Source organism: Zingiber officinale, chromosome 3B (genome assembly GCF_018446385.1).
Source record: "Zingiber officinale cultivar Zhangliang chromosome 3B, Zo_v1.1, whole genome shotgun sequence".
NCBI classification, from domain to species: domain Eukaryota; kingdom Viridiplantae; phylum Streptophyta; class Magnoliopsida; order Zingiberales; family Zingiberaceae; genus Zingiber; species Zingiber officinale.
The window spans coordinates 61,908,167-61,934,969 of NC_055991.1; the positions used below are offsets into that span (position 1 = coordinate 61,908,167).

Below are 26,803 nucleotides of genomic sequence, written 5' to 3' on the forward strand. Positions count from 1 at the left end.
CTTTTGAAATATTTTGTGGCATATTGAGAACATCATTCCTAACAGTTACTGACTTGTTCAATAGTAAAATTATTTGCACGCTCATTTCTTGATTCATGTTGTTGTGGGCATAAATCTAGTATGTTTAGTATATCTCTTTCCTCTATCTCAAGTAGCATGAAATGAGCTAAGCATTGTGTGGAGACAAATTTGAGTTTTGGCTTAACCTTAAGGATCTTACTTTCACTTTACTTAAACTTTAATGGTTGATATAATTGAAATAGTCATGATTCATCTTATTTGTTTAGTACTTTAGTTCCTATGGTGATTTCTCAAACTACATTTTGGTTACTAGATGATGCTTAAATCATGTAAGCTCATTTGGAAAAATCAAATATCCCAACATTTGCATGTATGTATATTTGTGTTTTAAAGTGTTGCACCTTACAATCACTTAAAAAAATGATGAATGAATAAGGGATATAAAAAATAATTGTCATGAGTGGAGACTAGTAAGTTATCCTTTTGAGACTGAGTTAGGTTACTAGGAAAATAACTGTTATGTTTCTCTTGATATTGAGCACACATTTGAGACATTGGGTGGATTGAGGAATATGAACCAAGTCTGTAGCAGGTAAGTGCCTATCACCAGGAATATTAGGAACTCGATTGGATGACGACTTAACTAGGACAAAAATTTAAACTTGAAGAGTTTGGGTCACTATTTGCACAGTACACAAGAAACTTATGCTTAGGTCATACTTGAGTTATCTCTACGATCATGCTCACCAATGAAATTTATGATAGAGTTAGGAAAGTTTACTATGGATTATGATGCATTATAGAGCACATGGGTTTAGATTGCAACATTTTGCTTGAGGACAAATAAAGGTGTAAGTCTGGGGTTGTAATGTGCGTAGATTATATACACTTTATGCATGTTTTGATGCACATTTACATACTTTACGCATGTTTTATACAAGAAACTTATGCTTAGGTCATACTTGAGTTATCTCTACGATCATGCTCACCAATGAAATTTATGATAGAGTTAGGAAAGTTTATTATGGATTATGATGCATTATAGAACACATGAGTTTAGATTGCGGCATTTTGCTTGAGGACAAATAAAGGTGTAAGTCTGGGGTTGTAATGTGCGTAGATTATATACACTTTATGTATGTTTTGATGCACATTCACATACTTTACGCATGCTTTATCTATGTATTTTTATACCCCTTGTCTTACTTTCAGCATAATTACTCTTCATTATTCGAAGATCTGCTCTTTATGCATTTTCTGTTAACATGAGTCAAATTTGAAGAGAAAATTGCGTTCGTGGTCAGTCCGAACAACAAACGAAGGCAAACGACATTGGCCCTGTGACCCTACATGATCGTGTCAAAGAAGCAAGAAGAAGGATGACTCTTGCCTTGTGAAGCCACACAGTCGTGTGGTTTCACCAGAGAAGGAGCAAGGCATGGTCGGTGAACCCATACGGCTATGTCACCCAACCAACAACAAACAGAGCATGGCTAAGTGGATCCACACGACCGTGCAACATTTCCAGAGAGCAAGAAGACCTCAGATGTGTGACCCACACGGTCGTGTGGCCAAGCAGAAGAGAAGAAGAGCACGACCGTGTGAATCCACACGGCTGTGTAGCCCATCCAGAGCCAAAGCAGAACATGGCCATATGAACTCACACGGCCGTGTCACGTTGACCGAGAGCAAGAAGAAGGAGGTCGTGTGGAGGACACACGGCCGTGCCACGGGCTTTGTAGTACCTGTGCCCTGCTCTATAAAAGGGGGTTTCTTCCCCTTTCTAAGGGAGGAAGGCTCTCCCTTTAGGGAGATCTGTCTTGGTGTCGATCCTTGCCTTCTCTAACCTTGATTCGACAATTCGAGGTCATCTCCATCTCTGCATCGAGATCACTCAACGCTATTGGATAAGCATTTCTCTTCAATTTGGGATTTGAATGCTTGTGATTTTTATGTCTTTGAATCTCTATCTTAGTGTCATGGAGTGGATCCTTTGTTCTAGGATTAAGGGAGTAGTTATGGTGTGATTTGATGTAAGAACTCATGGATATGTCAATTTCCTATCTAAATGATGTTAACATGTTTTGTATCTATTTGATCTTATATGGATTCATGTGTTTGGACTCAATTATCACGTTTGATTGAATATTTATGTATGCTTGTGAATCACGTAGAGGGATGCCCTAGATACTATGACCGAGAGATACTAGCGACAAGCAGATCCTGCTAATAGACGTCTAGGGTGTTATCTTGAAAGGTGAAGTAAGTCTACACAAGGAAGTGGGATGGTTGAATGCAATTATCACTTTCATCTCTATATACATTGAGTAGTATATGTGTTTCAGTGTTATATGACCGAGGGACACTAGTGACAGGCAAATCCCGCTAACGGACTTCATAAGAATCATACCTATTTGATTGCTAGTGATGTTGATCTAAGTTCTTTGCCGGTTGTCCTCTGTAAGGGAGAACCGACAACTTCCTACATATGCATGTGGATTGAGGATGTGAATTAGTGAACCATATTACATTGATGAATATCACAATGAAATCGAACTCCTAGAACACTCACAAAGACCAAATTCCTCATTTACTTTTCTTATTCTAAGTCTTGTTTTTTTACTTAGTACCCTTCTTGTTTTAGACAATCATTTAGCTAATTCTTCGTGAGACATCATTAGTACTTATAATCAGTCCCTGTACACTTATGGAATCATAATAATGATACGCTTCGATTTCTGGATCAAATTAATAGCATTCACTTCCCCAATTTTATATGAAATTTTATTTTACCTATTATATAAGACTCAGTTTTATGTCCTTCCTTCAACATATTTTTACAATTAAACAATTCTAATGGTCAGATCTCATTTTTTTAGTGCTCTACGTTTCTCCTGATCTCCACCCTCTAGATGCTCTTATCCTTCTTTCAGTAATATTTTTTTCTCACTCTATGTTTTTTTTTTCAAAATGTAAAATAGAATGTTAAATTTTTTTAATATCAATTTTTTTTTCAGAGCTAGAAATAAAAGTTTAATTAATATTTTTTATCTCAAAAGTTAGAAAACTAAATTTTATAAAAAAATATATATACTTTTAAAAATTAATATTTAAAAAAAAAACAAATTATACCCACAAATCTAATGAAAAAAAGGTGAGGGTAAATTTTTTAAAAAAATAAAAAAATATTGAAGGCCTATTTTTTTTTTTTTTTTTTGCCTAGGGCAACCTTGAGACGGCCTTGATGTTGGTCTCATGCGCCATTGCCTTTAATTTTCCATCACCGTAGAATAGATTACCTTTAGCAACGAATATGACTTTAGTTACGCGGTAAAGACGTCGGCTTTGGATCAACGATTATCTAAAACTCTGAATGATTTTTTACTGCTAGTGGCTTACTTGTTCGATAATTTTATCGATGCGAAGAACATAATGTGCAACTGTGATGGATTGTTTGACGGATTAGAGAATATTGCGAGGACAATGGCAATAACTTAAGAAGTTGGCAGAGTGCGCGAGGCTGGGTCTCTTGTTGACCACGAGAGTCTTCTTAGAGACGAGGAAGCTTTTCTTCGCTAACGGAGGCACAATCTGGGATTATCATTTGGGATTTTAGTTTTTAGTCCGCAAAGAATCAGTGTCGATATAGGGGCATCAGGGTTTACTCCTCCAGGAAAGATCAGTGTGGTCAATGTGTATAAGGGCATTAGGGTTTAGTCCTCCAAAAAGTATATAAGGACATTAAGGTTTAATCCTCCAGAAATGATCAGTGTGGTTTATTTTACTTGATGCAACCCCAAACCGTATTGAACAATTATTCAAAAAAAAATTTTGTATTTTATTATTGATGTATGAATGGTTACCAGAAAAATATAAATTCGATGTTTGCCTTTTAGGAAAAAAAAAGTTTAAAATTCCATATTAAAAGATAAAAGAAAAGAATTTGCCATCAACCATTATCCAAACTAAATCTCTTCCTCACAATAAAAATGTTTTTTTTCTCAATTTTCTGAATTAAAATATCCTTCATTTTCTAAAAAATAAAATCAGTTGTAAACAACAATTAACTCTATAAAAGCCTTTACAACATGTCTAAGAAGCAAACGAGTGATTAAAACATCCTTTGATATCCTTAAAAACTGTCACAAATATAGATAACTGCATAGAAGAGAATGCTTCCACATAAAGAAATATGTTAATTGTACATCCAAACTGATGCAGTCAGACATAGTATAATAACTTAATGATGCAAAATGTTGGACAATGTGGGGGTCAGCCTTTATACAAATAGTCAAACTGTATGCACAAGTTGAGTTCCGAGCTTCCGGTTTTCCAAACATCGCTTGCTCTTTTGCTTTCCTAACAAAGAACTTGCATCCTCTGAAATCACTGCGTCAATCTGCAGACTCCACTAATACTTAGCAGTTTGAAACTTGGCAGAGAATTTGTAGAAAAGAACGTAGTCCACTTCCCAAGTCTCCAAAGAACAAAGAATGATTGTACAGTGGCAACTTCCTTACCAAATAAATTAGTTTGGGATGAAATTGGGGGGCAATATAAGCATGCCAGACCAATAAAAAAAAAAATTAAGATCTGGCTGATCATTCTGTCAGTCATGTAGCCTTTGTGAGTCATGAGTTGGAATACCTGAACTGCTGGGACTTTGTGAAGGCTTAAGCTTCATTTGATCTCTTACAGAACGAAGGAGCACATGATCATGCTGCTTCTCATGAGGATCCCGTAAATTAACCTGTCTCAACCTACCAAACTGAGCACTGCGAATGTCAGCTTCTGATGCCACTCTTTCCCAGACATTTTGCGGGCCTTGCTGCATTCCAGCTAAAAGATTGAGTTTCCGTTCATGGCAAATGGTCCCGCTAAGATACACATCACTTTTGCATTTTGACAAGCGATTGAAGCCATCAGGTTCTCGACCCCCCTGCTTTGACTGGCTGAAGGGAATAGCACCATTGCCACCAGTCAGAGGTGTAGATGCACCTGAGGTGGCTATAGGACTCGAAATGGGAGAAGGGGACATCCTTCCACTCACATACCGTTGAGAACTGGAATTCAAGTGAGGACTTCCCATCGGAGAGACAGGACAAGATATGTATCTCATAAGAACATCACTGCATACAAGAAGGATAATCAATAGTTTATTTTACAAAAAAAATTAATTTTTTTTTTAAAAGGCGCATGTTCGCTGCAATTTTGTGCAGTAGTGCGAATAATTGGAACACAAGACCTTTGTGTGCTAAGAGTGCTACTTAACCACGTGCCTATTATTGAGTATGCATTAAGTTCAACATACTATTAGAAAAATTTTAAAATGTTTGATTTGTAAGATCATATCCCACAGTAACCAATAGTTCATTTGGATTTCTTTGATTGTTCCATAATGAAATACGATGACAGGAAAACATTGAATATTTTCTTAAACAAATATAATTAGGATGCTTTCGACAAAGTTTCAAACTTAACATGTCATGTTTAAACCATGTCTCAAGTTAGACCAAGTATTCCTGCCTTTTAAATTGATAAAAGAAAACAACAAACATACTAATAAAATCATAGGTCTAACAAAGGCAAGAAAAACAAAACAAAAAAAAAAACAAGTGATTTACCTTGTCGTTATGGTAGGTGCTCCACCTCTTACGTGATAGATTGTCATTCCTTCTGTGTCCAGAGAAGACAAATTTTTCACATGGCTAGTTACCTGGAGTTGTATTAATAGCCACATGAAAATTCAAAGCATATAACAAGTACAAAAGAAAATATCACGATCAAAGCAGATGCAAAATGAAGCAATGAAAGAGAAATATAGAGAAGAAAACAGAGCATTTGACTGAACACATCCCTTCAAAAAGCACAAGGATTATATAACTAGACCTAGATCTTAGATTCATTCTTTTAAATTCTACTAAAGTGCATCAATTTCTGCACTATCAACGTGTATTTAACCATGTACTTCGTGGTTCTCATAGACGAGGGATTGGTTTAATTAACAAATACACATTCATTATCCACTAAAGCACATGTTTCAAGTGAAGCCACTTAGGGTACAATGAGGCAATTACATCTGTAATTCAAATTCCCATACTGTTCTTGGCACAGTTTCCAAAATTGCTCTAGAAGATGATGAACTGGTCAAACTCCAAGAAGTTGGTTCACTAGTTAGACTCATGCTTCAAATAGCCAGATCACATATCTACAATATCTGTATTTCTATATAGAATATATATAGGAATGTATGACAATATATAAAATATTACATCTAAATATTAGGCAGTAGAGTTAAATGGCATACAAGTATCCATAATGTAAAATGTGCGAAAGTGTACGTGAGAAGGTGAATGTAAAATATAAAAACTGAGAATAAAAAATTAGCAGAGTTTTGACCGATGAGAACTTGGTCCAGTCTGCTTAAATGAGAGAATTGACATTAATTTGTAAAGCCCAATCACTAGACCAAAATACTTAATCCAAAACCCAAGTCAATAGTATTAGTGCAATCATGCCCTATGTGGTCGTGTTCGACCAAAATGTTTTAATGTGTTTGTCAAAGGATAAGTTTTGTTGTGTTACTAATGTGTATGAAGTTTGCAGACTCAACAAAGTTGAGTTGTATTGACTTGGTATAGCCAAGTTGTGATGGTTCAATGGCTTGATGTTTTGATGTGTTTGTCAAAGGGTTTAAATTTTCATGTTACTAATATGTGTACAAAGTTTGCAAGAACTTAGTAGAATTCATATGAAACTCGTGGAGCTTATGACTCCACGAAGTCGAGTTGTGTTGACTTGGTGTAGCCAAGTTGTGATGGCTAAAAAGTCTATTGGAGATCCATGAAGGATGAAACATTTGGGGACTACAAGACCACGAAGATATAGTTGATTCAATAACTTTGACAGAAGCCACAATAGGGGGACTATGTAGGTAACCTAATGAAGGATAGCACATGGAAGGAGCTCAAGGCTTAGTGCATCTAAGGGACTGAGGACCTGATGGGAGACAAATTCTTGGACAACATAAAGCCGAGACATCCTGAAGACAGTGACCCTTCGGTTAAGGAACATAAGTTTCGAGTTGTAGTCTATGGTTGAGCATGATCTATGAGATTTTAAGGTGTAAGCCAAGCAAAATCGAAGATGGGAGTCCATTAATGCTTATTCTAGTTGCTTAGTTAACTGTCAAATTGATTAAATCCTATGCTCAAGATAAGCCTTGCACTCTATTTGATTTGAGTCAATTGGAATAGACTCAACCAACTTAATAAATTCAACTCGACTGGATTAGAAATTTGTCATATGGGACTAAACAATATCATAATCTCCCTACCTACGCCTTGACATCCCAAACCTTTTCAACTCATAGCCTAGAAACCTCCTCGAATAAAGGTACATGAAGTCAAATGGTGGCTACACAACAACATTGATAGCCATTCCAATATCTCATCATTCCTAGGATTAGGTTTTTGCTGATACTAATTGATACGACCCACTTAGATGAATGAATTGAATTATTAACATGTAAGGCACAATCACCCAACCAAAATACCTAACCAAATTAATAGTGGGTACCCCATCTAAGCTTTACAAAACTTCTTTATTAGCCCAAAACTCACCATGTGTGACTAAATTGAGGGATTACACGTTAACGAGAGTTACTTCTAAGGTTTAAAATCTCAATCCGTGTCGAGATTTCGGTTCAGACCAGAACAATAAGCTTTCAGTATCGTGTCATGCCATGCCGATATGATTTGTATATTTTTTTTATTTATATATAGTAATTATTAGATAAATATATTTATTGTGTATAATTTAAAAATAAGTTGTATATTGATTTTATATAAGTTCTTCATTATCGAACAACTTAAAATTGTTAGAAAAATAATTAAATATAATTTTCTTTAAAGAAAATTGATCTATCAATAACTCGAATTAAAATTGATACATCATAATATATTACCTTACTAATACCAAAAGAAGTTGTGTGAATCAAATGGAAGCATTGGTTCTTGTAACATTCTGCATAGGTCAACTCTATAGTTCTCTAACGTCCATATTAAATAATCATAATTATATAAATTAATACAAAGATGTTATTTTATATATAATAATTATATAAATTAACTCCGCCCATGACGACCGGTCATGACCGGTACCAAGCCCGGATAAAGGAGGAGGGTTGCATTAGGTTGCCAACTAGCGTCAAAACTATGGCAAATATTCAATGAATGAATCCATTAAACTATTGTGCTAATGCTAGGTTGTTCCCTGGAAGGAACGCGTTACAGGGTCTGACTGTAACGTCTCGGCAAGGACCGCTACATCTCCAAAACTCGGGTGTAGTGCTAAATATGCAAGAATTTGCGTTACAGGTCCGACTATAACGTGTCAGCAAGGACCGCTACATCTCCATGAGAACTTGAGTGAAGTGTTAAATAGGCAAGAGTTCTCACACCATAGGTTGGATAAGAATAAATATGATAGGAAAACTAATAATCTAAGATTTAGAACATGGAACATAGGAACTCTCACCGGTAAATCAATAGAGGTAGTAGATATGATGATTAGAAAAAAAATTAGTATTTTGTGTGTACAAGAGACAAAATGAATAGGCGAGTTGGCAAAGATGATAGAGAACTAGGGTTTTAAATTATGGTACACTGGAAAGAGTAAAGCAAGAAATGGAGTGGGTATTATTGTAGATAGTTTGTTAAAGGATGAAGTTGTAAGAGTAGTTAGAAAAGGGGATAGAATTATAGCCCTTAAGATAATAATGGCGAAAGAAACTATGAGCATAATTAGCGTATATGCATCACAAGTAGGATTAGACAAAGTTACCAAATCAAAGTTTGGGAGGACTTAGATGAAATATTACAAAATATTCCACCAAATAAAATGATTTTAATAGAAGGTGATCTAAATGGGCATGTTGGAGTGAAAAATGAGGAATATGAGAGGGTACATGGGAGTTATGGGTTTGGAAAGAGAAATGAGGAAGGAAAAACTATATTAGATTTTGCGATAGCATATGATCTTATATTAACTAATACGTTTTTTAAGAAAAGAGAAGAACACTTAGTCACATTCAAAAGTGGGAATAATATATCACAAATTGACTTTCTTATTGTTAGGAAGAAGGATAGAAAGATTTGTAAAGATTGCAAAGTCATCCCTAGAGAAAACTTAACTACCCAACATAGGTTAGTAATGTTGGATATACGCCTTAAACATAGTATCAATAGAAAGAAAATATATACGATTCTTAGAATTAAGTGGTGGAAGTTAAAGGATGGAAAGCAAAATATATTTAAGGAGAAGGTAGAAGTACAAGCATTAGGTGAAATATACGATGACTCTAATACGACATGGGATAAGATGATATCAAAGTTGAAAATATTAGCTAAGAGTGTACCCGGTGAGTCAAAGGGACATGCACCACTAAGTAAGGAATCTGGGTGATGGAATGAGAAAGTACAAGAGAAAGTAAAGGAAAAACGAATAACTTATAAGGAATTATATATTTGTAAGAACAAGGAAAACTTAAAAACATATATAATAGCCAAGAAAGAAGTGAGTGAAACAAAAAATAAAACTTCTGAATGATTATATCAAAAATTAGATACAAAAGACGGGGAAAGAGACATTTATAGAATAATTAAAATGAGATAAAGGAAAACAAGAGATCTTAACCAAATAAAATGTATTAAAGATGAAAGTAATAGGGCATTAGTAAACGATAGAGAAATAAAAGAGCGGTAGAAGAAATATTTTCATCAACTTTTTAATGAAGGTTTAGGTGACCAACTTAACTTAGGCAATTTAAGTAGGTCAAATAAGCATAGAAATTTTATTTTTTATCGTAGAATTCAAACTTCAGAAGTAAAACAAACTTTAAATGAGATGCACAATGGAAAAGTCATTGGACAGATGATATTCTGATAGAGGTATGAAAGTGCTTAGGAAAACAAGGTATTGAATGACTTACAAAATTATTTAACATGATATTGAAAATGAAAAAAATGTCCGATCAATGGAGGATAAGTACTCTAGTTCCCTTATATAAGAACAAGGGAGACATACAAAACTGTGCAAACTATAAGGGTATTAAACTAATGAGTCATACTATGAAACTTTAAGAAAAAGTAATAGAAAAAAGATTAAGGAAGGAGACCAGAGTGACCGAAAATCAATTTGGGTTCATACCTGAAAGGTTGACAATAGAAGTTATAGATCTTCTTAGACAATTAATTGAAAAATATCGAGAGCAAAAACAAGATCTACACATGGTATTCATTGACTTAGAAAAATTTTATGATAGAGTCCAAAAGAAATTATATGGAGAATTCTAGAAAAGAGAGGTGTTAGCGTAACATATATTGACCTAATTAAAGATATATACGAGGATGTAACGACTAGAGTAAAGACTTCAAGCGGAGTAACTGAAGCATTTCAATAAAGATAGGGTTACACCAAGGATCAGCTCTAAATCCCTATCTTTTTACACTAATTATGGACGAACTCACTGCGCACATTCAAGACACATTACCATGGTGCATGTTATTTGTAGATGATATTATTTTGGTAGATGAAACACTTGAAGGAGTAAATGTTAAACTAGAATCTTGGCAGAAAACACTAGAAGGGAAAGGTTTTAAGCTTAGCAGATTAAAGACAGAATATATGAAATTTAAGTTTAGCAATATTAGAAGTAATAAGACAATTGTTAAGATAGGAGAGGATGAATTGCCCGAAACCGAGAGATTTAAATATTTAGGATCATTTTTGCAAAACGATGGAGGGATTGAGAGAGATGTCTTACATAGAATACAAGCATGATGGGTGAAATGGAGGGAGCGTCGAGTGTTTTTGTGTAAGTTCTATAAAACCGCAGTTAAACCTGCTATGTTATAAGAAACTGAATGTTGGGCTATGACTCGAGCACATGAGCAGAAGATGAGAGTTGCAGAGATGAGGATGTTAAGGTGGATGTGTGGACATACGAGGATGGATAAAATAAGAAATGAGAACATTAGAGAGAAAGTCGGAGTTGCATCTATTGAGGAAAAACTCCGAGAGACACATTTAAAATGATACGAACATGTATTTAGACGACCAATAAATGCTCCAGTTAGGCGATGTGAAATTATAATAAACATGCATATCAAAAGAGGAAGAGGAAGACTAAAAAAAACTTGGTTAGCAACAATAAAACAAGATAAAATTTATTTAAATATAGATGATGATATAGGAGATACAGTTCAATGGCATAAAAGGATTTATATAGCCGACCCCACCTAGTGAGAAAATGCTTAGTTGTTGTTGAACTATTTATTCATTTAATTAATTATTAATTTAAATAATATATATTTAAAATAGTAAAAGATATCAGAATATAAATTAAACATTAAAATAGTAAAAAAATATAAAAAATTATCAAAATATAAATTTGAATTATTAAAAATGATTTAGAATTTTTTTTAAATTTTTAAATAAAATTTAAAACAAGAATTGCTTGAATTAATTAAATTCGCAGTTTTAATTTTCTTCGGCACAATAGCATCATGCGTCGTGAGATCGCTAGCGATGTTGGAGGCGTCGCGTCTTGCGACACCTCCGACCCACCTTTTGTTGCATGAGCATGACGCACATGATGACACACACGAAATTGTCACACATACAGTGTCGATTTCGCTCCCGTGTCAGAATAGTAAAAACCGAGCGTGTCGCCCGACATGGAACGATATTTCAATCACTGGTTACTCCTATGATTATATATGAGATGAACTAAAATAATTAGATACTAATTTTCATGTTTCCCAATACCATGGTCAATTTAGTCATAATTATATACCTTTGAGCTATTGGTTAAGGACAAAGAATGTTTGAAATAGAAATAAATATCGAAACAATTTGGCATGTCAAACTTTAGGGGCAAAAGTTGGTTGCTTGTGCACAAAACCTCAATCTGAGATTTCCTAGTTTATTTGTCATTTCATGTCTAGACAACAATGGGAATTCACTATTTAAAGAATTGAATCTAGATGATTCCACAAGAAAAATAGACAAACTAATGAAACTCTAGAAATTTTCACATTATACGTGGAGCTATACTTGCGTCCTGTCCCTAGTCTATACTTGACGTAGCCCAAGATAGAACCATGTGCCTAAATTAACGATCCCATGGGGTTGTATGCCTTGGTCAGTGATCCCATGAGCAAGGAAGGCCAAAGCAAAAAAGTATATTTTATTGTGGAATGATTTGGACAATGTAATGAGGCCTCTTTTATAACCTGGTCTTATTAAGTCTTGAAAAATAGACTAGGCAAATAGGAAATAGTAAAAGCAGAAATATAAAATATGAATTTTTGACCTGGTAAAAATAAATAAAAACTATGTATTAGATCCTGAACCGACTCTTTTTTTTTTTTGCATCGCAATTATTTAAAAGGTACCTTAATGTTTGTTCCAGCTGAAATACCACCTGGTGATTCTAAAGGTTCAGAACAAATTGGAGATTTCTCAATTGATGATGCATTTTTCACAAATGGATGCTGCAGAAGCTCAGAAGCGGTAGGGCGGTTAGATGGCTCACGCTGAAGACAATGCCTTATAAAATCCTTGCCATCATCAGAGAGGTGATCAGGGATTTTTGGAAGCTCTTTACTGTTTCCAATTTTGAACATTGCTGCAATCTATGGAAGAAACAGTTCATAAATATTGAAAAAAAAAAACAAATAAAATAAAGTAAGCAAACTAGAGAATAAAACTAATACTTGGCCATGCATTATAAATGGATAAATTCTTTGTATAATGTAAAATATGTACAACACTCTTATCAAGTACAAGACAAGGGAAACTCTATTCTCAAATTAATACAAGCAAAGGGCGAGATCATCCAAGAAAATTAATTAGGGAACGGGCTTCTTGTGAATTGCTACTTCAAGTCAATGATTAGTGTAACTGGTGATACCATGTTGGGCAAATTACTATTTCCATTCAGAGATGTGGAATAAAGTGAACTTGGCAAACAACTTAATTGCAAATGGAAAAGAATTAGCAAGAGCGTTCACAAATCATCCAAAAAGGTGTCTTCGCATTCAGCACACATATTCTCAAAATTAATATATTCATGGAGAGTAATTGATAAATCTATAGTCCTTGTTTAAAAAATGTATGTCTACAACTTATTTATGTAAAATGTCTTAAATACAGAAAGTTTATATAAGGAAACTAGTAAAAGAAGATGCTTTCTGAATTTCACATCAATGTAGTAGAAATATCAAAGTAGCACCCTAAATAAATTTTGCACGCTCTCAAAGTTTTAAGTAACAACCCCTTCATATTGACTCCAAGGTGGCTTTGATGTAGCCATCTCCAGGACAGTGCACCCTAGACTCCAAATATCCACAGCAAGGTTACATCCATTCGAATTCTTGATGACCTAACCACACGATGCATAATAGGAATTAGTTTAGATGCATAATTGAAAAAAGTGTCACCTGAATTAAACAATACCTCTGGAGCCATCCAATAAGGGCTTCCCTTAAATGATAAGGGGCATGATTGTCCAGTAATCTGGGAAACACAACATTAGGTGATAAATATTGTGTTCAAACATAGAAAAAAAACAACCTTTATGCCTTCAGATTTCAGAATAGATTCAATAGGGAATAGTTTGTTTTTGTACTAATCCATGTTAAAAAATAATTTTAATATCAAATTCACATAGGTAGTGGAAAAATGAGAATGCATTTGAAGTTTGAGTACATGTGTAATGATCTCATGGAATTTTAACTCATCACAATTAAGGATGATGCATGTTCTTTATCTAACAGTATGACAAAGTGGCAGACTTCCAGAAAATATAAATGCAGACTTTCTTACAATATGCTATAATTCACCTACAGCTGATTTGATCAAGCTATGGTACTCTGATAGCAAACTTTGAATATATATATATATATATATCCTGGGCGGATGTTCGGTGGCCGATGCATGGGGTGACTCTTAGTGAATCCAGGCGCCCGGACCATTGTGCCCGGGAGTGGTCCAAGCGCCCGGATTCACTGAACGTCTGCCCAAGATAACAAAAATCTATATATATATATATATAAAAGCACACTTATTACTTCTGCAGTAAAACAAAAACTAATTGTAAATTACTATACACTATTCCTTTCATATAATCTGAAGTTGGTTAAAAAAAATAAAGGATGCTCTAAGTAGACTAGTGTCACAATCCAAGCATATCTTGAATGCATAACATAACTGGTTGTGCAGATTGTCATGGAGCAAGGGATGTAAGAAACAAAATCACTAGGTGATCTGGCACATGAGTTCCAGGTATGTATAATAAATTCAATGACTGAGAAAGATTGATAAATCAAGTTTATGAATGATATATAATACCTATAAGCTTAATCTTTAGGAGATTATTCTCCTCCACTGACCTGCTCAGTACTTTGACTAAAAGCACTATTATAATATTTAATCTGGTAAATCATATGAATGAAATTAAGTGGCACTGTGGCAACAATAGCATGTGGAATTGCCTAACTCCCAACAATAAAGCCTACAGGAGCAACTCAAAATACAAAACCGGAATTAGCACATAAAGAAGTTTTTAAAAAATAAACATGCACAAAATGTAGCACGATAGCATTTCATCCAAAACAGATTTTGAAGCACATGTTCCATTGAAATGACTAGTCACAGTTATATGAATTGTGAGCAAGATATGTCAGATAAGCACGACAATATTTCGTCCAAACAGATTTTCAAGTATACACATACCTTAGAATGACTAATGACATTATATGAATTCAATGTACAAATCACATACTATTCTTAGAACCTTAATATTATATATATTTAATGTATTGTTCAAAATCCAGTCTGTCAAATCATATGAATTAAGCTAGGTGGGACTAGTGAGTGAATTGCCAAAATAGCATACTAAAGAAAAACTCAAGTAGCTAATAAACACTGAAATTTGCAACAAAAAACAAGTATGATATATTTAATTTCACATGAAAAACATGCACGAATATGGAGATAGGAAAAACAACATTTTTCCCAAACACAGATTTTCAAGCCCTTATTGCATTAGAAAGACTAGCCACTATATTATCAGGATATAAAAGGATAAAATTGCTCAAACAGTGCTTGGAGATAAAAGCATACATGTTTTGCCATCCCAAAATCTGCCAGCTTAACTCGGCCATTTGGATCTACCAATATGTTTGCACCTTTTATGTCCCTGCACAAGGTTCAGTAAAAAGTCAGGTGCAGAAAAGAGACCAATCATTCAAAAGGAACAATTCCTTATGTCATACCTATGTACAGTATTTTTAGCATGCAAATATGCTAATCCAGAAAGAATTTGCTGGGAATAGCTACGAATTGCTGGCTCACCAAATTGACCATAGTCCTGGAGGAGTTTATGTATAGAACCACCGGATACATATTCCAGGTAAATATAAAGTTTATCATCAATCTGTTTGAAGGAAATACATACACATAATCAAGTCATGGATCTATGATAAAGAAATATACTATTGCTTGTTGCTATTCATTCAATTGTATTAGTAGGTTACCTTCATCTAAAATGGAAATATACACTATCTGGATATAGCAATGTAAATTTCCCAATAAATTACAAGGCACAAGCGAAGATAGGATATAAATATCATCGAGTACATAGTGACTACCCAACTCCTAAACTATATCTTTATCAAACAATTCTAAGTGGACCTAAGTGGGCAATAAGTTTCCTAAGGAAATAAAGAATTATCAAGTAGCTTCTTCAGCTAAAGACTTCTAGGATGCATCAGGACAAAGGAATATTTGCATCAAATCAGATTTATCGTCCAAAATAGAAGTAGCTTAGATATTTATAGGCGTGCAAGCATACTGATTCACTATTCTTGAAGAGAAATGAAAATTGAGATTTCACTTCTCCATGATGCCAAGCTATGTGTGGCAAACCATTAGTTGATGGTCAGGCAAGAAATCATTTATATCTACATACTAAACACATCAAGTAAGGATTTGAGTCTAACATGGAACTAAAGTTAACATGCTTGCAAATATTTAGTTTAATGGTCAAAATCTCAATTTACACATCACATCCTGCAGAAAACACTAACATAGCTGTAGTAGCATGGGAATTGTTCCATACGATCAATGCACAATGGAGGCAACAACTAAATGGATCACATTCCTTCAATTTGAAAGTGAAATTGAACCAACATGAGGACCATTTTCGTATGCATTGCATGGTTGCATTAAGCTAGTATTAGGGATTAGTGGTTGCATTAGTGGATAATAAATACCATGCATGCAAGCATGATATTTATTGCATAATTAGTGCATAGTGGATCTTAGGGGATGTTAAATAGGAGAATTCTTGTATGACATATCAAGTGAGTTTGAATGAAAATTTGAGTTTCTCTTTCGTGAGACCTTCCTTCAAGTTCTTAGGCAAAGAACTAATTCCGATCTTATCAAGGCAACTTGTGGCGATCAAACCCCATGACTTATCACTCACCTTCTCATCTTGCTTGAGTGTGGCGTCAATACCCTTCCCCAAGCTGAATTTCAAGGCAATCCATTTACAAGGTTCTTTATCATTTGGTATCAGAGTCTTGGCTCCTTAATTTTCAGGTTTGTGTCTTGTTTTCATCTTTGTTCTTGTCCCTCTTTGTTGATCTCTCTATCCCAATCTGTCGTAAATTTCTGTTCACTATTTGAGTCCTCAACTAAAAAAAAAAAAACAAGAAAATTCGAAAAAAAAGGGAGGATTTGTGAATTGAAAGGACTCAAAATTCTTTCTTTGTGAAATCTGAATTCAAAGATATTCCTTCATTGCTCTTAATCGTTGCTGAATTTCTCGTTTTATCCGTTTATTTCTCTTATTCTACTCATATTTCTCTTGTTGGTTTCTTGTTCACTTGATTGTCTACTTGCTGTCTTGAGAAAGACATTGATAAGATTCTTTCCTTAAGAGCTTATAAAGGAAGCTGAGGGGATAAATTTGAGTGCAACCACATGAGTAGAGTGGTGAGGACCGTCTAACATTTCTTTTGTAATTTTCCTTGTATCTTCTTTTGTTGCAAACATGAGTGGGGAAAGATCACCTCATTCCCCTAGGCAAGATCTTAATAGGCTTCAAATGGAGGCACTTACTCAACAATTTGAGAGAATGCTACAAAGACAACTTGAAGAATTACACGAAAGGATGGACCGACTTGAAGGAGAAAAAGTTTCCAACCGTGGGGGCAATTCTAATCATGAAGAATCTCGTCAAAGTGACTCATTCTATGATTCACCAAGAGAAAGAAGGAGGCGTGAAGGAGGAAGAAGACGTGAAAGAGGAGATAGAGACCATAGATGAGAAGATGATCTAGGAGGTGTGAAAGTCCAGATACCTTCCTTCCAAGGGAGGAATGACCCCGAAACATATCTTGAGTGGGAGATGAAAATAGAGCAAATCTTTTCATGCCGCAATTACAATGATGCAAAGAAAGTAAAGGTGGTTGCCCTTGAGTTCACCAATTATGCCTTAATTTGGTGGGATCAATTGCAAAAGGAGAGAAGAAGGTATGGAGAGCATCCTATCAACACTTGGGTCGAAATGAAGACTTTGATGAGAAAGAGATTTGTACCTTCCCACTACCATAGGGAATTGCACAACAAATTGCAAAGACTCACCCAAGGGAGTAGGAGTGTGGGTGATTACTACAAGGAGATGGAGGTGGCTTTGATTAGGGCCAATATTGTGGAGGATAGGGAAGCTACCATGGCTAGTTTCTCCATGGCCTAAACCGAGATATTGGAGACATTGTGGAGTTACAACATTATATGGAGCTTGACGACTTAGTGCATCAGGCAATGAAAATATAGCAAGAATTAAAGAGAAAGGGCGTTAGGAAGAAATCATCTTCTCCAAACTACTCTTCAAGTTGGAAGGACAAGCCAAAGAAGGAGGGTTCTTCTTCAAATTCTAAGGAGGCAGCAAGCACTAAGAAGCCTATTCCTACTACCTCTTCTTCCACTTCTAAGAGTAGGGATATCAAGTGTTTTAGGTGTTTGGGAAAAGGTCATATTGCATCCGAATGCCCGAATAAGAAGACTATGGTGGTGAGGGATAATGGGAGTATCTCTAGTGAAGAAATTTCTTCTTATTCCTTTTCCTCAAGCGTTGAGGAAAATGATGGAGCAACCTATGCGCAAGATGGAGATCTCTTGGTGGTTAGGAGATTATTGGAAAGCCAAGCCAAGGAGCATGAGGACCAAAGAGAAAATATTTTTCATACCTGCTGCCTTATTCAAGGTAAGACATGCTCTATGATCATTGATGGTGGAAGTTATACCAATGTGGCAAGCACTAGGTTGGTCACCAAACTCAACCTCAAGACTACACCACATGCAAGACCATATAAACTCCAATGGCTAAGTAATAGTGGTGAATTGGAAGTGAACCAGCAAGTGTTGATTAATTTCTCCATTGGCAAATATGAAAATCAAGTTCTATGTGATATTGTACCTATGGAGGCAAGCCACATTCTTCTTGGAAGACCTTGGCAGTTTGATAAGCGAGCTCACCATGATGGATCCTCCAACAAGTTCTCTTTTGTCCACAATTCTCGCAAAGTCACACTTGTACCGTTATCACCTAGGGAGGTTTGTGAGGATCAAATAAAAATGAGAGAGAAAAGATAAAAAGAAGAGCGAGAGCTTAAGAAAAAGAAAGAGTGTATGAAAAAGAAAATACTTGATTTTGAGGACAAAATTCAAAAGAAAAGAGAGAATAAGGAAAAGAAAGAGAGAAAAATAGAAAATTTGTTTACAAGAGGAAGTGAGGTGAAGAAAGCTTATTTGACAAGGCAGCCTATATTTCTTCTTTTGTGCAAGGAAACTTGCTTGGAATCTAATACTAACTCCTTGTCTAGTGATGTTGTTGTTATTTTGTAGGATTTTGAGGATGTGTTTACCAAGGAAGTACCTCACGATTTGCCACCAATGAGGGGGATTGAACACCAAATAGACCTTATTCCTAGCGCTTCTCTGCCCAATAGGCCAGCTTATAGGAGCAACCCTCCAGAAACAAAGGAGATACAAAATCAATTTGAGGAGTTATTGCAAAAAGGATGGGTTAGAGAAAGTTTAAGTCCTTGTGCTGTACCCGTAATTTTGGTGCCTAAAAAGGATGGATCATGGAGGATGTGCACTGACTGTAGAGCAATCAACAACATCACAATTCGGTATAGACATCCTATCCCTAGACTTGATGATTTGCTTGATGAATTGCATGGTGCTTGCTTCTTTTCTAAAATTGATTTGAAAAGTGCGTACCATCAAATTAGGATAAGGAAAGGGGATGAATGGAAAACAGCTTTCAAAACCAAATATGGATTGTATGAATGGTTGGTAATGCCTTTTAGGTTAACTAATGCACTAAGCACTTTTATAAGGCTTATGAACCATGTCTTACGAGAATTTCTTGGAAAATTTATGGTAGTATACTTTGATGATATTTTGGTATATTCCAAAAGTTTTGTTGAGCATATTGCACATCTCCAATCTGTCTTGCATGTCCTTAGAAAGGAAAAACTATATGCTAACTTGGAAAAGTGTTCTTTTTGCACTAATCATGTGGTTTTTCTTGGTTTTGTCATAAGTTCTAAAGGAGTGTAGGTTGATGAAGGGAAAGTTAAGGCCATTAGAGATTGGCCAACTCCTAAAACTGTGAGTGAGGTTAGGAGCTTCCATGGGTTGGCAAGTTTCTATAGGAGGTTTGTGAAGGACTTCAGCACAGTGGCACACCTCTAAATGATATGGTAAAGAAAAACATGGATTTTAGATGGGGAGAGAATCAAGAAAATGCATTTCAAACACTTAAGGATAAACTCACACATGCACCCATTCTTGCTTTACCTGATTTTTCCAAATCATTTGAAATTGAATGTGATGCATCTCATGTGAGTATTGGCTACTTCAAGATGGTCATCCCATTGCATATTTTAGTGAGAAATTAAGTGGCGCCACTCTCAACTATTCCACTTATGATATAGAATTGTATGCACTTGTTAGAGCATTACAAACATGGCAGCATTATCTTTTGCCTAAAGAATTTGTCATTCATAGTGATTATGAATCTTTGAAGTATTTGAAAGGGCAAGGGAAGCTCAACAAAAGGCATGCCAAATGGGTCAAATTTCTTGAACAATTTCATTATGTGATTAAGCATAAGGAAAGGTAAATGTTGTAGCAGATGCACTTTCAAGAAGGTATAACTTGTTAGCTACACTTGAAACTAAATTGCTTGGCTTTGAATATATTAAGGAATTGTATGTACATGATAATGAGTTTTCCCAATTATATGCTGCGTGTGAAAAGAAATCACAAAATGAGTTTGTTAGGCATGGCAACTACTTGTTTAAGAATAACAAACTTTGTGTGCCTAGAGGTTCCATACGTAAATTGCTAGTTAGGGAAGCACATGAGGGGAGTTTAATAGGACACTTTGGGGTTCAAAAGACCTTGGAAATGCTGCTTAAATATTTTCATTGGCCACACATGAAACATGACGTACAGAAATTTTGTGCACAGTGCATTGTGTGTAGAAAAGCAAAATCTAAGACATTACCTCATGGACTTTTGCCTATTCCTAATTTTCCTTGGACTGACTATGGATTTTGTTTTAGGGCTACCACGTACCCAAAAAGGTAAGGACTCCATGTTTGTGATAGTTGATAGATTCTCCAAGATGGCACACTTCATACCTTGCCACAAAGTAAATGATGCAACTCATGTGGCAGATTTGTTTTTCAAAGAGGTGGTAAGATTTCATGGCATGCCTAGGAGCATTGTGTCAGATCATGACACCAAATTTTTAAGCCATTTTTGGAGGACCTTATGGAACAAGCTGGAAACAAAGCTTCTTTTCTCCACCACATGCCACCCACAAACTGACAGTCATACTGAGGTGGTAAATAGGACACTTTGTATTCTTCTTAGAGCAATTATTAAGAAAACATTAAGTCTTGGGAAGAATGTTTATCTCATATTGAATTTGCTTATAATAGGGTGATCCATTCTACTACTCAATTTTCTCCTTTTGAGATTGTTTATGGGTTCAATCCACTAACACCTCTTGATTTGCTTCCTTTACCTAACACTTCTTCTTTAGTTCACAAGGATGGCAAAACAAAGGCAGAATATGTGAAGAAGCTTCATGAGCAAGTTAAAGCTCAAATTGAAAAGAAAATGGAGCAATATGCAAATCAAGCCAATAAAGGGAGAAAAAGAGTTGTCCTTGATCCCGATGATTGGGTGTGGGTTCATATGAGGAAGGAACAGTTTCCTACCCAAAGGAAATCAAAGCTTCAACCAAGAGGAGATGGACCATTCCAAGTGTTGGAAAGAATTAATGACAATGCTTACAAAATTGATTTGCCCGGTGAGTATGGTGTTAGTGCAACATTTAGTGTGGCTGATTTGAGTCCCTTTGATGTAGGAGATGAAGACCTAAATTCAAGGACGAATTCACCTAAAGAAGGAGGGAATGATGTGAGCCAAGAAGAGGCATTGAAGGGAATTGGGGGACCCATGAAAGGTCCAAGACTAAGAGAATGAAGCAAGCTTTGGAAGGCTTAATAATGGGGCTCAAGGAAAAGGAGGATCAATGCACAATGGAGGCAACAACTAAATGGATCACATTCCTTCAATTTGAAAGTGAAATTGAGCCAACATGAGGACCATTTTCGTATGCATTTGGGGGGGGGGGGGGGTTCTAAAGTGATTTTTGATGCCCTTTGTGGGTTTTTAATGTATTTTTGGAGAGTTCCTAGGCTAGTATTAAAATACCATGCATGCATGGTTACATTAAGCTAGTATTAGGGATTAGTGGTTGCATTAGTGGATAATAAATACCATGCATGCAAGCATGATATTTATTGCATAATTAGTGCATAGTGAATCTTAGGGGATGTTAAATAGGAGAACTCTTGTACGGCAAATCATGTGAGTTTGAATGAAAATTTGAGTTTCTCTTTCGTGAGACCTTCCTTCTAGTTCTTAGGCAAAGAACTAATTCCGTCCTTATCAAGGCAACTTGTGGCAATCAAACCCCATAACTTATCACTCACCTTCTTATCTTGCTTGAGTGAGGCGTCAATACCCTTCCCCAAGCTGAATTTCAAGGCGATCCATTTACAAGGTTCTTTATCATCTTCTACCTATATATATTATTGATTAATAAGGAACATTAGATATAAACACTTTATCAATTTACAACTAAGTCTATAACACCATGAATCTACCTCAAGCTAATTTGAATTTTTATAGAAACTCAACTTGTTACTAATGTATTACACACTAGGTTCTTTTAAGGATTTAGTTAATAAGTTTCTAATGATTAATGTAAATCATTAGAGTTGAGTGGTAATTGCAGTCTTTATGTGTTTTGTCCTCTTGTAAACTATTGGTCGAAGATGTATGCATAGTAATTTGATTGTCACAATATCATTGTCTCTACAAAAGCATATCCTACCTTGATCAGAAGTTGTTTAACCATGATGAGCTCACCTGTAACTAAAGCTATATAGTCCTATATTTTATCTCTGCACTTATCTTGCTACAAGTGTCTATTTATTATTGTCCCAAGAAATAAAATTACATCGTTAAGTAGCAACAATAGCCAAATGCATATTGTTTATCCATAGAAGCTATCAAATCTACACTCAAGTACTCCAAGATCTAAAGATCACAAAATAAGATACTTTTCTCTAGAGCACTCTTGAGGGCTATCAATGGGTTATGGTATAAATTCTCTAAAAATTAATTACATACTATGAATAAAAAGATGTCACGTTTGGTGACTGTGAGATAGTGAAATTTCCCTACAAATCCTATGTATTATCTGGGATCATTTAGAAGCTCCCCTTGTCCTGATACTAATCTAACATTATGGTCTATGCAAGTATCTACTGGTTTAATTTCTACCATGACAGTCTCGTCAAACATATTCAATGCATACTTGAGTTGTGAGATATACGTACGTTTACCTTTATCAGTGATTTTAACTTACACACATGACTAGCTTTCCCTGAGCAATAAACATTGAAGACTACTCCATAGACCTTAGAAAAATCAGCTTGAAGAAAGTTATTCTCAATATGAAGTTGATAAAGGAGTTAATAGAAGACAACAATTAGGGAAAAAAAAGATGGACAGAAGTAATTTTAGCCACTAAAAAAAAGGTATCCATGTAGTAAACACTATAAATCTAGGTGTAGCTCTTTACTACTAAATGAGCTTTAAGACAATCAACTATTTATGGAGGCAACATTTAATTGACAAAACTTATTTGAGACTTAATGTGGACTTCCTTGGGAAAAAAGAATCAACTTCTAAGTGTCAGACTATAGAGCATCCATCTCATTGATTACGGTTAGCTGTAGCCTAAGATTTGAAAATGCCACCAAGGCATTCATTGGAATGTACTCTCAGGAAAATGAAGATACACGCGCAACATATTTATATGATAATAATGCATAAACAAAAAAGTGGATGAAAAATGGGAAATAGAGGACTCACAAGTACCTTTGTTAGAAGCAATGAAAATATCCAAATCAAAGGGTTCCAAGATGGCAATTGGTGACTAGAGAGAAGGAAAGTCACAAACATGTGGTGGAGTTGGAGTGTCTTTGCATTATAGTCGTCATTTGTGCATTGGCAAGGAAGGTTCTTTAAATGGAGGGTCATTAGCAACAAGGTAGGGGTAGAAAGGACAATGGATGGGGATAAGAAGATCTTCCTATGTAGACTCAAGTAGATGATATAGAGAGAAAAAGGAGCAGACTAAAAAAATGACACATTAGCAATGTTAAAGGCATGACATTTCTTAAGGAAATAACAATGATAAACTTTTTAGAGACAATAATAACTAAAAATGCACTTGATGGACCTTGAGGAAAACTTACCACATCAAGGAACACAATAGATGAATAAAATAAGTACATTCAATAACCTAATACCTAAGGTAGAAGAGAGTGTACAACATTTTATAGAAAGAGGATAGTAAAGTGAACTTTACCATAGAATAGAGATTAGCATACAATTTATAAGATAATGTGCACTGAGAATAGTGTCGTCATAAAAAGAAAGAGGGCATATATGTATAGAAGTAAACTTTGAGCAATCTCAATTGATTCTTTTATTCTGCTATACCATTTTACTAAGTCTGTGTGAGCATAAGAACTAACAAAGACCACTATGAATTGATACAACTAAGTGAAGGAGTAAGACAAATATTTCTAAGCATTGTCACTACATTGAAGCTTGATAGACATGCCAAATTGATTTTTAGTTTGTTATAAAAGGAAGATGAAGAAAAGTTTAGAATGTCCTTTCGTTAAAAATTACCACATTTTACTCTCCTATAAATTATCTTTTTTCAAGATGTCCTCAAAAGTTTCAAAATAATAAAATGTGAGCATCCAATCTCATCGATCATGGTTAGTTGTCGCAAAGTGCCTCTAAGGCATTCATAGGAATGTAAATTAAGATACAAATGTAACATATTTAGATCATATTGGTGTATAGAATTAAAATGAAAAAAAGGATGTGAATAAAGGATTTACGAGTACCTATGTTAAAAGAAATTAAAACATTAAAATCAAAGGAGGGATATGAGATGGCAATTGGTGACTAAAGAGAAGTCTTAGACAGGTGTTGGAGTATTTTTTACATCACGGTTGTCAATTGTACATTAGCAAGATAGGTGCCTCGAGTGTGGGTATTAAACATAAGCAAGGAAGAGGCCCATCGATGGGGTTAGAAAGGACAATGAATCGAAATAAGATCTTCCATCATGGAGCAATAATTAATCCCACTAATCAAGTGATTTATTCACCAATCAGTACCTTGATCTACGAATTCCCAAACTTTCTAATGAATAATAATAACTTTCAATTTAATTTGACTAATATATAATCACTATCCTCACGAGTTGGCACAGTTGGTACCTACATGAATGTTTGCTCTAACAAGTCCCCCAATGGATGCAAAATGTCTCATTGAGTGTCTGATCTCTCACGTGCTATTATGGATTGTCGGCAAGCCCATGCAACAAAAGAGAATCCGAGCCCATCAAATACCAGAGATACATGCACAACAGATTTAGAATGAAGGGTGCATATCAAGATAATTGACTCAACTATAGAAATTGATTTTTATTTAAGTCGAGTATCTTTTATTTTCAGTAAGATTGTCGAGTATCTTTTATTTTCAGTAGGATTGAGTCTAATATCTTTATTTTTAGTAATACAACCTTTCTTATTAAGTATTTGTTTTCTTCCTTTGTCGGGAAGGAATGTCAATAGTTGTATTTAAATGGCTGGAATAATGCAAAAAAGATTACTAAGTTTACAAAAAGAAATCAAACCCCCTAGATCAAGAGGTTCTCTAATCCCAACGAGCCTCAAATTATCTCTACCACCATAAGTCATCAAGGTCGTAAAACCAAGAAGACGAAGATTGATTCCACTGATCAGTCGATAAATCGTCTCATTACGCGATCCATATCCAAGGGCCATAACAAATTGGTATCAGAGCTTGTCGTAATGGATGACTCACAATCACTTCAACCACTCTTTGATACTTTTCTCAAAATTTATTGGAGGGCAAAGCTGCCAATGAAAAACGGCAATAGCTCATCTATGCTCAAATAGAGGAATTATCCAACGGCTTCTTTAAGCTACACTCGCACAACAACCATCCAGGTGAAGAGAGTAGCAGCCATCCTGACCCATAAGGGTGCCGCTCGAAAGAGTATCATGGGCATGAGGAGGGATCCTCATATATACCACAGTATTCGAAATTAGATTTCTCATGTTATGATGGTCAGTCAGATCCTTTGGGATGACTCAATCAATGTGACCATTTTTTTCGCCATCAACACACTTCGAAGGAAAAAAGGGTTGGCCTAGCCTCGTTCCATCTTAAGGGATATGGACAATTATGGATCATCAAACTAGAACGTAATCGATCTCATATTCAATGGGAGGAATTTAAAGATCAATGTAATCTAAGGTTTGGGCCACCTATTCGCAACAACAAATTGGGTGAGCTTGCCAAACTTCAACAATCATGATCCATGGAAGACTACCAACAAAAGTTCGAACAATTGATGACACAAGTACGTTCCTTAACATCAAAACAAGAAGTTCAAATATTCATTAGTAGCCTCCAAGATCACATCGTTGTGGAAGTTGAGCTTCACCACCCAAAAGATCTCACATCGGCTATGAGTTTTGTCTATCTTTATGAATGATGCTCTAAACGATCTGAAACTACCGTCACACCACGATGTGCCCCATCCAACCACCAAAGAAACCATTTATCAAACGATTAAATTGGGAGGAAATGGAAGAATGACGTGTCAAAGACCTTTGTTTTAATTGCGATGAACTTTACACTCCTCGTCACCATTGCAAACGTCTTTTCTAACTTGACGGATTAGAAGAGTCTGATGAACAAGACTATGTCGAGGATGTTGAAATTTCCTTCAATGCGATCACAGGCAACTGCACCCCTCAAACCATGCGGATTCATGGGAAGAAGCAGTAGCTATTATGAAACGTTACCCATCATTCATGTTTGTGGACAAACACATTTTTCAATGGAGGAGTAATGTTATGGACCTTGGGCAAGCCCATGCAATTAAAGAAAATCTGGAGCCCATCAAATACAAGAGGCTATAGTAATTGAT

General features: G+C 35.4%; 1 protein-coding gene across 2 annotated transcripts in view; it reads right to left on the minus strand.

Annotated features, from left to right (window-relative positions):
* Window positions 1-4,129: 4,129 nt before the first annotated feature.
* LOC122056525 (mitogen-activated protein kinase kinase kinase YODA-like) overlaps window positions 4,130-26,803 on the minus strand; it is a 29,501-nt gene continuing 6,827 nt past the window's right edge. For both annotated transcript variants that reach the window (XM_042618510.1, XM_042618508.1), the window contains exons 6-12: window positions 15,363-15,523; window positions 15,211-15,286; window positions 13,543-13,602; window positions 13,361-13,468; window positions 12,480-12,719; window positions 5,646-5,737; window positions 4,130-5,150 (exon numbers count right to left, since the gene is read on the minus strand). In XM_042618510.1, the coding sequence (XP_042474444.1) occupies window positions 4,631-5,150; window positions 5,646-5,737; window positions 12,480-12,719; window positions 13,361-13,468; window positions 13,543-13,602; window positions 15,211-15,286; window positions 15,363-15,523 (1,257 nt within the window). In that variant the 3' untranslated portion in view covers window positions 4,130-4,630. The remainder of the gene's footprint in view (window positions 5,151-5,645; window positions 5,738-12,479; window positions 12,720-13,360; window positions 13,469-13,542; window positions 13,603-15,210; window positions 15,287-15,362; window positions 15,524-26,803) is intronic.